The following is a 12,225-nucleotide window of genomic DNA, read 5'->3' on the forward strand; positions in this document are numbered from 1 at the left end:
TTCTTGGCTGCAGTCTCCCTTTTGGTTGATGGTGGAGCCAAGGAATAGAAAGTCTTGAACAATTTCAATTTCCTCATTGTCAACCTTGAAGTTGTGTAATTCTCCTGTAGTCCAATGAACTGTCGAATGATAAACCAATGATAACTGCAACTATATTTTTAAGAAGTCAATAATTGCTTGCTTCTATAAGACGTTATAATGTTTATTTATAGCTACTACCACATGTGGGCATATTATGTATTGCGGATCTAGCAAACATAGCAACAATAGATATAGCAGACAAGTATGACTTATCTTAACTAAGCAGTTATAGTAGTTAGCAATGTTTTTCCATAAATGGTGTGTCAAATTGATAATGGTTTAGATTAGTTAAGTTTCTTTATAATCAGTGTTTTTGGGGGTATGAGCGACTAGCTTGAGCACTGTCAATTTGTAAATTATGCTTTTCTTTCCCCCCAAATGCTTTACCTTTTTTTCCCTTCTGTATCCTTATATTGAAAAAAATAAAAAGTTTTTTTTTAAAAAGGGATCAGGTGATGTGAAAGTCTTCAGGCTGAGACCCAGAGAGCAGCTACCAATCAGAGGAGAGAAGACTGACCTAAGTGGACAAATGGCCTGATGCAGGAGAAGGGGGCATGGCTCAGTGGCAGGGCATCTGTTTGGCATGCAGAAGGTCCCAAGTTCAATCCCCGGCATCTCCAGTTAAAGGGACTAGGCAAGTTAGGTGATGTGAAAGACCTCTGTCTGAGACCCTGGAGAGCTGCTGCTGGTCTGAGTAGACAATACTGACTTTGATGGACCAAAGGTCTGATTTAGTATAAGACAGCTTCATGTGTTCATGTGTCTTCTCATCCCCACGTGGCACAATTTCATCACTGCAAATGAATGATATTGAAGAAACACTTTGAAATTGACAAAATATTTTTTTTTATTCCACATCACATTATTGTGTAATAGTACACATAATACCAGAAGGTGACAAGATGGAGACAAAACAATGATGCAATCTACTGAACATTCCCTTCCCCAATTCTGCCCTCCACACAGTGGGTGGGTCAAGTGTGGAGGGCAGAACCCCCCTCCCACTGATCAGCAACTTCTGCAGAGGCTTCTCTCCATGATCTATCAATCTATCTATCTATCTATCTATCTATCTATCTACCTACCTACCTACCTACCTACCTACCTACCTATCTACCTACCTACCTACCTACCTACCTACCTATCTATCTATCTACCTACCTACCTACCTACCTATCATCCTTCCTTCCTTCCTTCCTTCCTTCCTGTTTTCCTGCTTGCTTGCTTTCTCTCAATGTGAACTGATTTGCACTATTATTTTTATGGCACCCTGTCATTCACCTCCCCATCCCCCACTGCTACACATGAGCAAATCCATGAACTCTGCATCCAGTTCCCAGGGAGCAACTGTGCAATCTCTCCTTCCTGCTCATGAGGGCTCATGCCCAGTCATCCCAAACATAATGGGGAAAGAATGGGGATCAGTCGTAAGAGATCGATGACAGCTTCTAGAAACACCATTAGAAGTGCAGGTCACAGTTCTCTCCAAACTCTCTCAGCCCCACCTACCTCACAAGGTGTCTGTTGTGGGGAGGGGGAGGGAAGGAGATTGTGAGCTGCTTTGAGACTCCTTGTGGTAGAGATAAAATGGGGAATAAAGAACAACTCGTCTTCTTCATCATCGGGCTTCTTCAGATATGTTGACAGTCCACAGGCTGGGCTGTGGACAGGAAGGGAGCTGAGAGACATTGTGATGTACTGTACAGGAGAACGAAACTTCAGGGACAAATGGAAGGCATGCTTGGTAGCAACAAACTAGAGCTTTAGACCAGGGACGGGGAACGTCAGGCCCACGGGCCGTTTACGGCTCCCTAGGCCATTTTTGGTGGCCCTCTGAGCTCCAGGGCCCTGCCACAGAAACACTGCGCAGCACGGCCCTCCCTGAAGCCGCAGCGTGCAGGAACTCTGCTGCCCCTTTAAACCCCCTCTCGCCGGAGGAGGGAGAAAGACGCTTCCCCCAAGGGAAGGCAAAGTGTTCCTGCACGTTGTGGCACAACAGTTTAAACCTCTCTCGCCGCTGAGGGAGGGGGGGGAGAAGAGGAAAAAGCCAACCTCTCCTGGCGGCGGAGCATGCGCGTGGGAGCCGATCAGGTGGAGGACTTTTGTGCTCTGGGGGGGGGAGGTGGGAAAGCTGAAGCCTGGTCGCATGGAGCCAGCTCTGTGTGTGTGTGTGTGTGTGTGTGTGTGTGTGTGTGTGTGTGTGTGTGTGAAGACTTTTCTCTCTTTTCTTTCTTTTCTGTCACTCTCTCTCCTATTCTTTCTCTTCTCTTTTTCTGTCTCTTTCTTTCTCCCCCTTCTCTCTTTCTCTATTTTTCTTTTTTTCTCTCCTTCCCTTTTCTTTCTTTCTCTTTCTTTGCTTCCTTCTTTCTTTCCTTCTTTCCCCTCTTCCTTCCTTCTTTCCTTCCTTCCTTCCTTCTTTTCTTCCTTCTTTTCTTCTTTCTTTCCTTCTTTCTTTGCTTCTTTCCTTGCTTGCTTCCTTCTTTCTTTCCTTCTTTCTTCCCTTCCTTCCTTCTTTCCTTTCTTTCCTTCTTTTCTTCCTTCCTTCCTTCCTTCCTTCCTTCCTTCTTTCCTTCCCTGCAGATTGACCGCAGGCTGCAAGCTGCACCCCCCTGGCACCTCGGTTGCCTGGGCCCACCGCTGGCTGCCCTCCCACCTGGGAGGAGGGTGAAGACCTGAGGGAGCAGAGGCACCCTTCAAGCCTTCTCTGCATAGCCTTCCCTAGGGTTGCCAACCTCCAGGTGGTGGCTAGAGATCTCCAGCTATTACAACTGATCTCCAGCCAATAGAGATCAGTTCCCCTGGAGAAAATGGCCACTTTGGCCACTGGGCTCTTTGGCTATGCAGTCTTCCTCCCCAAACCCCGCCCTCCTCAGGCTCCACCCCCAAAACCTCCCGCCAGTGATGAAGAGGACCTGGCAACCCTAGCTTCTCCCCCCCACACCAGGAGATGGACGCCCAGTATGGCCCCCGAACGATTTAATAAATATGCAAATGGCCCTTGGCAGAAAAAAGGTTCTCCACCCCTTCTTTAGACTTATTTCATCCCATTTTGCACAGCAGCATGATTTTCTACATGATTTGGTTTAAGCAAATGTACAGGTTACGATACTGGCCAGTGAATCATCACTGGCCTAATCCATAACAGCTTTCTCATGTAGCTGAACCAAAGCTGCACTGAAGTGAAACATTTTCTGGTTTTAATTCAGACTCCCTGGAGAGAAATAGTATCCCTATTTCTGACAGTATTCCTCTTCCAAAGCAGCATTCTCCAGATAGCTTTCCGGATCGGCTTGGATTTGATGCTGTATATGACGGGGTTCAGAGCAGGAGGCACTATGAGGTAGATGTAGGCAACCACGGTGCTTACAATTGGGGGGACATCCTTGCCAAATCGGTGAATCATGGACAGGCCAATCATAGGGATGAAAAAAACGAATACAGCACAAATGTGAGAGACACATGTGTTCAGCGTCTTCCAACACTTCCCTTTGGCCCCCAGGTTGACAACGGTCCTGACAATCAGGACGTAAGAAAGCACAATGAAGATGAAATCTATGCCAGCAGTTGAGAGGATGACCACTAAGCCATACAGAATGTTGACCGTGATGTCATCCTCACAGGCCAATTTCATCACGTCCGGATGGACGCAAAAGGAGTGAGAGAGACTGTTGTTGGCGCAGTACGACAGCCTCTTGAGTAAGAATGGAATTGGCAGGAGGGAGACAACTGCTCTGACCAACATGGCTAGGCCCATCTTGATGATGGTCACCTTGGTCAGGATGGCTTTGTACCTCAGAGGCCGCGAAATGGCAACGAAGCGGTCAAAGGCCATGGCCAGCAGCACGGACGACTCCAGCACAGAGATGATGTGGATGAAATACATCTGAGTGAGGCAGGCATCGAATCCAATGGTCCGGATGTCAAACCAGAAAATGCCCAATGTGGTGGGAAGAGTACACATGGTCATGACCAGATCCACAACGGCCAGCATGGAAAGGAAGTGGTGCATTGGCTCATGGAGACTTGGCGTTCTCTTAATGATGAAGAGGATGGTGCAGTTCCCAGAGAAAGCAATCAGGTAAAACAAGCAGAAGAGGATGGAGAACAATCTGTGGTGGATCTTGCTCATTCCAGGAATGCCGATCATGAGAAGAACTGAAGGTTGATAGAAAGAAACGTTGGCTACTGTTGTGACCTCCTGGAGTGGTTCCATCTTGTCTCAGGTGGTGCATGACCTACAAATAAGAGAGAACCAATGCTATGTGATTATGTAAAATGTGGTTTATGTCCTATATTACTGTTAGGTGGATCTGTAACTGGTTGACAGATCGCACACAAAGAGTGCTTGCTAATGGTTCCTCATCCTCTTGGAGAGGAGTGACAAGTTAAGTGCCTCAGGGATGTGTCCTGTGTTGTTCAACATCTTTATAAATGAATTGGATAAAGGAATAGAGGAGATGCTTATTAAATTTGCAGGTGATACTAAATTAGGAGGGGTAACAAATATGGTAGAAGACAGAGTCAGGATACAAGATGATCTTGACAGGCTTGAAAACTGGACTAAAGCTAATGAAATGAATTTCAACAAATATAAATGTAAAGTTCTGCATTTAGGTAGGAAAAATCATATGCATAATAATAGGATTGGGGAGACTTGTTTTGGCAGTAGTGTGTGTGAAAAGGATCTAAGAGTCTTAGTAGACCAAACACTGAACATGAGTCAGCAGTGTGAAGCAGTAGCTAAATAGGCAAATGTGATGTTTGGGTTGTATCAACAGAGGTATAGTGTCCAGATCACACAAAGTGATTGTATCGATTTACTCTGCTCCAGTTAAGACCTCACCTGGAGTATTGTGTTCAGTTTTGGACACCGCAATTTAAGAAGGATGTAGACAAGCTGGAATGTGTCCAGAGGAGGGCAACAAAGATGGTGAGGTGCCTGGAGTCCTATGAGGTTGAAGGAGCTGGGTATGTTTAGCTCCTGAGGTTATACCTAATCTCCAGACCACAGAGATCAGTTTCACTGGAGAAAACAGCTGCTTTGGAGAGCGGACTCCATGGTATTAGACTCAGCTGAGGTTCCTCCTTAAACCACACCCTTCCCAAGCTCCACCCCCAAATCTCCACAAATTTCCCAACCCACTCTAAGTTCAAAGAAAACTTCTTGAAAATGTTCCATCAATGGTATCTCTCTCTGTATAAAATAAGATCACCTTATATGAAGCCAAACCAGAAGTCACAAAAAGCAGGGCCTTTTTGATGATGGGACCCATAGTTTGGCAGTAACTCCACAAGACGTTTATCAGACCTGCTCTGCCTTATGCCTTGGAAAGATGGAGGACTTGTTTGTCTTTATGCTTGAGGGTAGGGGTGTTGCCAGATTTCGTGACAAATCTGGTTAGATTCTAAAGTCCACGTTTCTCATATGATTTTTCATAACAAAGTTTGATAGAACTATTGCCACAAAAGTTGACGTCTGCTTTTTCCATCAATGGCATAAAAATAAATGAATGAAAATGGGGAGTTTGCCAAAGAAAATAGGCAGAGCAGAAATGGCCTTCCTGACAATGCAGGAAGATCGGGAAGGAAAAACAAACAAACCATCCTTGTATGTCTCTATTTAGGGCCTGCAGCTGAATTTATTGTCTCTGACAAATGGTCTGTTGAATGTTTTCGTGTCAGCTTTAACTGGTTTTCTCCTTTACCTAGGCTTAGTTCCATTAAAATGTCGAATGTTATTAAATATTGTGTCCTTGCCCTAAGTCATGAGTAGGGTTGCCAACCTCCAGGTGGTGGCTGGAGATCTCCCGCTATTACAACTGATCTCCAGGCGACAGAGGTCAGTTCCCCTGGAGAAAATGGCTGCTTTGGTAATTGGACTCTGTGGCATTGAAGTCCCTCCCCTCCTCAAACCCCACCCTCCTCAGGCTCCGCCTCAAAAATCTCCAGGTATTTCCCATACCCAGAGCTGACAACCCTACTTGTAGCCATGTTAGGCCATATGTTAGCCAGCAACCTCCCTCACCCCCAAAGCCATAGAGTACAATTACCAAAGCGGCCCTTTTCCCCAGGGGAACTGAACTCTATCAGCTGGAGATCAGTTGTAATAGCAGGAGATCTCCAGCTAGTACCTGGAGTAGGGTTACCAGGTCCCTCTTCACTATTGGTGGGAGATTTTTGGGGCGGAGCCTAAGGAGGGAGGGGTTTGGGGAGGGACTTAAATGCCATAGAGTCCAATTGCCAACACACCCATTTTCTCCAGGTGAACTGATGTCTATCAGCTGGAGATCAGTTGTAATAGCAGGAGATCTTCTGTTATTACCTGGAGGTTAGAGCAACCCAAATAAACACCTCTGCACTGATACCTAAGGTAAGGAAGATAGTGCAGGAATCTCTTGCAATAACAGCTAACAATACTGACAATGCTAGTGAAATGACAAGGTGTATTTGTGCATCACAAAATAGCAAAGGACTAACAAATATTTACAATATATTCAAAACAATTATTTCAATAGTCCACATAGGTACAAAGTTCCAAAGAACTGCTTCAATGGCAATGTTGCAAAGGCTTTTCTTGATTAAAGATGAACAGGAAGACGATCGTTTCTTTTTTCTTCTTCAGTTCTGTTCAATGTAATTGCTCAATGCATGCACACAAGTACATCCAAATACGATTCTTTTTCTCCCATTCAGGATGAAAGAGCAACTATGTAAATTTCAATAAGTAAATTCCAATACAGGATTCATTGTATCGATTGCATAGTTGCACAGACGTTTCTACAAGTTGAACTGTTCCCAGTGGGATACTACAAGTCAACAGTCCATGCTCTACAAGCTCTACAAGTAGGATACTACAAGTCCATGCTCTAACCAGGCAAGCTTGGAAAGCAGAAGTAGGCCTGGATTCTATTTTGCTTTTGGAACGAGGCATCTCTGACAGGAATGTGAGGCTCTGGAGTGAGGCTGCCACCTTTCTTCCCCCTGGCAGGATTTCATTTCCATGCCTTATAAGCTGATTCAAAACAGGTGTAGCTTTACCACTCTTTGATGCACCAGTTGGATTGCTGCCTGTGAGGTAATGGTGCAGAATTATTTCAGCATATCCCTTTGACATATCCCTTTGTTGTCGACCATCTTTCACAAATTTTAAATAAAATAAATTAGGGTTGGTGGGAGAAATCAGGGACCGAGGCATGATTTGGGGAGGAATGGTGAGGTGGAGGAAAGAGTGTAGGGGACATTATTCAAGAAATGGGTCTTTTGAAGGAGGAAAGGGAAGCCACTTTGGGAGGTGAAACTTGGTTAGGGTTGGCAGGTGCCCTCTGGCCACCAGTGTGTGTGTGTGTGGGGGGGGGGTAGGGTTGCCAGCTCCAGGTTGGGAAACTCCTGGAGATTTTGGGGAGGACAGGGATTTCAGTGGGGTACAATGCCACAGAGTTTACCCTCTAAAACATCCATTCTCTCCGGAGGAACTGATCTCTGTAGTCTAAAGATGAGCTGTAATTCCAGGGGATCCCCAAGTCCCACCTGGAGGTTGGCGTCCCTAAACCTGGTCAAGATGGGGGTGGAATCCACAATCTGCATGTGGAAGGTCCACTCAGGTTTAACCCCCAGCATCTCATATCTGGCAATAAAGGGTCTCAAGAAGCAGGCCTGGGAAAAGGTCTTGGAGAGCCGCCGCCAGTCGGAGTTGACTGCACTGGGCTGGCTGGTTTGTGCCAGCAGAAGGCAGGTTCTCAGAGTCAGGAACAACATTGCTGTTCTTCTTCACAGAACCATCTCCGCCCTTCCCAGGGCCAGCTGAAAACCCAGCTCTGCCTACGGACACAGGCAACAGACTTCTGAAGTCACCAACTCATCCGCTTGGGCTCCACTGAGCTCATTCACTTTTCCACTGACACCTCTCTGAGTGGCAGATGCTACAGACACACTATTGGGAAGGGCCACAGCTGGCAGTCGTTTCAGAGGGCAGCCATGTTGGTCTGCAGCAGAACAGCTGGAATCGAGTCCAATAACTCCTTAGAGACCCCCACAAGATTTGGGGGAGGGTATGCGCTTTCAAGAATCACAGCTCTCCGAAGAAGGGAGCTTTGACTCTGAAAGCTTATACCAGAAAAATCTTGTTGGTCTCTAAAGTGCTACTGGACTCAAATATAGTTGGAAATGGCATACCAGGCCAGGTGTCCTTCCACCTGAATAATTCCAAGTAGTGAGCTGTGCAAAGTCTATGTGTGTGTGTTAAGTGCCGACAAGTCGCTTCCGACTCATGGCGACCCTATGAACGAAAGTCCTCCAAAATGTCCTATATTTGACAGCCTTGCTCAGATCTTGCAAATTGAAGGCTGTGGCTTCCTTTATTGAGTCAATCCATCTCTTGTTGGGTCTTCCTCTTTTCCTGATGCCCTCAACTTTTCCTAGCATGACTGTCTTTTCCAGTGATTCTTGTCTCATGACGTGACCAAAATACGATAGCTTCAGTTTAGTCATAGCAAATCATAGCAAGGTCTATAGCAGCAGAATAAAGCAGGAGTCCAGTTGGCACCTTAAAGGATAACAAAATTTATTCCAAGTTTTGTGCCAGACTCACACCATCACATGCACTGAGCTCTCTCTCTCTCTCGCTCTCTCTCACACACACACACAATTTATGCTGGAATAAATTTTGTTCAAGGCGTCTCTTGACTCTCACCTTATCTCTCATCAGGACTTTGTTTCTTATAGTCTTAATCACTCAGCTTCCTAAAATCACACATTTGTTTCATGATCATTCGCCTGCAATATCTACCAATCTTGCCACAATGAATATACGTTAGAACCCCATTCCACATATTGGACCCATTCACCCTAACCGTAACTCCAACACACAGCAGTTACAAACTCCACCTATGTACATAAGTACTGTCAAGTCACATGACTTATGGCAATCCCCAGCAAGGGGCTTTCAAGGCAAGTGATTAACCAGAGATGGTTTGGCCATTGCCTTCCTCTGTAGAGCCTTCCTTGGTGTTCTCCCCAAGTACTGACCCTGCTTAGCTTCAAAGATCTGACGAGATCGGGCTATACCGCACCATCCCACATCTCAAAGCAAGGCAAGTTATTCCCATAAAGTTATTTATTTACTTGTTTAAAACACCCCAGAACCAGACCTCAGGAATCCAGTCATTGATCTGACCCAATATCCTGTATGAATGCAAGATAACTTTTGTCTACAGAAGGGCCAATGTAGTCTCCTCCCACCCCCAGAAAGAAGAAAAGTTGGTTTTAATATGCCGACTTTCTCTGTCTTTTTAAGGGGAATCAAACTGGCTTACAATCTCCTTCCTTTCATCTCCCCACAACAGACACCTTGTGAGGTAGGTGAGCTAAGAGATTTCAGAGAGAACTGTGACTGGCCCAAGGTCACCCAGTAGGCTTCATGTGGAGGAGTGGGGAAACCAACCCAGTTTACCAGATTAGAGTCCGCCGCTCATGTGGAGGAGCAGGGAATCAAACCCGGTTCTCCAGATTAGAGTCCACTGCTCTAAACCACTACACCATGCTGGCTTTCAGAAGAGTTATCGAGAACTTTAGGAGTACATCACCAAGTTTCCTCTGCACCCACTCTGGCTGTACTCCACTCCAAACCATTGTGCTGCCGGAGGTGTCAGTTTGGCTGCTCCATCATGGGCCACAGGAGTCACTACAACCCAACAAGGAGCCCTGGCATGCATTTTTGGGAGCACTCACCCTCCCCTCCCAATGCACTGCTGCTCAAAGTGATCATGGGCATTTGTTTGGGCAGTCAGGCCAGCCCTGGCCCTGCCTCCCTCCCTCCCTCTCTCTCTCTCTCTCTCTCTCTCATCTACTTACTGATCTCCGGGGGCCTCCTCTGCTATCATGAGCAGGGCTTCATCCAGCTTAATGATCCAGAGTGGCTGGTTCCCAGGCTGGGGTGAAGGTTTTGATTCAGCATCTGGAAAAAGTCCAGCTGTCACGGTTCAGCCAATCAGGAGACATTAGCCCTGGGATGCTGTGTGGAGTAAATTATCTTTTTTTTCCATCTCTGACTCGGCCTTGGCAGGGTAGCTCTTCCTCTCTTCCTTCGCTGGGCAAACTGTTTATCGTTCCCCCTGATTTACGAGCGGCCGAGCAGCCGGCAAGCTGGAGATACAAATAACTTTATTGTGAGAATCAGCCCAAAAGATAAACAGCTGGCTGGAACAAGAAAGCTTCTCGATATTTGCCGAGAGAACATTGGCGGAGGAGAGGTTCCACCCAAATGGCTCAGCTGCCGTAAATGGTTTAATTAAAAGCCACAATTAAAACACTTTATGCTGAATTTCTTAATTAAAAAGAATAGCATCTACCTATAGTGAAGGTGTGTGTTCCTTTATAAGTTGAATGGCCCTGTAGTACCAGACCAGGGTTGCCAACCTGGTTCTCCTGGAATTACAACTTATTTCCAGACTACACTTCAGCAGCACATATACTAAAATTGGAACTTATTTCCAGACTGCCGAGATCAGTTTCCCTTGAGGAAACGACAGCTTTGGGGTGCAGACTCTGTGGTATACTATTGAGTCTAGGAGAAATTGAAGTCCTAGAGTGACATCACATCCCCACTGAACTTCCTCCCCTCCCCAAACTCCGCCTTTCCCAAGCACCAAACCAGTGTGGTATAGTGGTTAAGAGCAGTGGTTTGGAGCGGTGGACTCTGATCTGGAGAGCTGGGTTTGATTCCTCACTCCTCCACATGAGCAGCGGAGGCTAATCCGGTGAACTGGGTTAGTTTCCCCACTCCTACACATGAAGCCATCTGGGTGACCTTGGGCTAGTCACACTCTCTCAGCCCCACCTACCTCACAGGGTGTCTGTTGTGGGGAGGGGAAGGGAAGGGGATTGTGAGCCGGTTTGATTCTCCCTCAAGTGGTAGAGAAAGTCAGCATATGAAAGCCAACTCTTCTTCTTCGTCTTCTTCTTCACCTCCAGGAATTTCCCAAGCCAGAGTTGGCAACCCTATGCCAGACCATTCATAGACAGAGCCCTAGCAGTGAGTCTTTCCCAAAGCTTGGGGCAGACCATTCTCAAGGAAGAAAGGACGTCACTGTACTGGTGCAAGTGGTGCTATGAGCAAGGAACTATGCGGTGAGCTCTGTGCTCCAAAATAACCTTTGGGCCTCTCCCTAATGGCCTTCATGCCTGCACCTAGAGAAACTCTTGGTCCCCTTCCATTGTACATATGTGCCATCCAGTTGCAACCTACTCATGGCAACCCCAGCAAGGAGCTTTTGAGGCAAGTGAGAAGCGGAGGTGGCCATTGCCTGCCTCTGCAAAGCCTTCCTTGGAGGTCTCCCATCCAAGTACTGACCCTGCCTGGCTTCCAAGATCTGACGAGATCTGACTATAAACCATGCCGCCTTCCCTCACCCCCCCTTTCTTTACGATAGTTAAACTCACAAGTCAACATTCTCCTAGACCCAGTGATGTGCTGGTTTGCATTGGCAGGAGGGCAATTTGTTAAGCTACACTTGGGAGAAAAGTGGGGTCTTATGGTTGTTATTATTGTGGACAAGTCCTGGAGAGATCCTTGGGCTAGTGGTGATATGGAAAAACTAATCTAGGCAGCTTCCTAAAAGCATGGTTACATAAAGAAAGGTACAGCAGCAACATTTGCCAGAGAGTGGATGGCAAGAGGATTTTACCTGCAAATCCCTGACAGAGGTGCAGTGATATTTGTACCTCAAAATCTGGTGCCCTCAGCTATTGTGTGGGTTTGCTCAGTGGCTGGGCTGGCCCTGGCAACGGCGGTGATGTGAGCTTTGCTTTGCCACCATCTGCACCACAGAGTAGGCACTCTAATGTACCTACTCTGTGGTACCCCCACCCCCATGCTCACTCACATTCACTTCAAAATTGCCTCCCCTTGCAAGCCCTCTGCCCAACGCCTTCATCATCCCAAACTCCTCATTGATGCAGGGGCATCCCAGGAACTGAACCATGGTGGAACACAGTATAAAATCTTATACTGAACCAGACCATCAAGGTCCATCAAAGCCAGTATTGTCTACTCAGACCGGCAGCAGCTCTCCAGGGTCTCAGGCAGAAAAGGGTCTTTCACACCACCTACTTGCCTGGTCCCTTTAACTGGAGACATAGGGGATTGAA

General features: G+C 46.6%; 1 protein-coding gene across 1 annotated transcript; it reads right to left on the reverse strand.

Annotated features, from left to right (window-relative positions):
• Positions 1-3,283: 3,283 nt before the first annotated feature.
• Positions 3,284-9,844, reverse strand: LOC130485579 (olfactory receptor 51G2-like). The gene is made up of 2 exons (XM_056858796.1): positions 9,808-9,844; positions 3,284-4,236 (listed from the first exon to the last, which is right to left on the reverse strand). The coding sequence occupies exons 1-2, from the start codon at positions 9,842-9,844 to the stop codon at positions 3,284-3,286; spliced, it is 990 nt and encodes a 329-aa protein (XP_056714774.1).
• Positions 9,845-12,225: the final 2,381 nt, after the last annotated feature.

Source organism: Euleptes europaea, chromosome 12, assembly GCF_029931775.1.
Source record: "Euleptes europaea isolate rEulEur1 chromosome 12, rEulEur1.hap1, whole genome shotgun sequence".
Lineage (NCBI taxonomy): Eukaryota > Metazoa > Chordata > Lepidosauria > Squamata > Sphaerodactylidae > Euleptes > Euleptes europaea.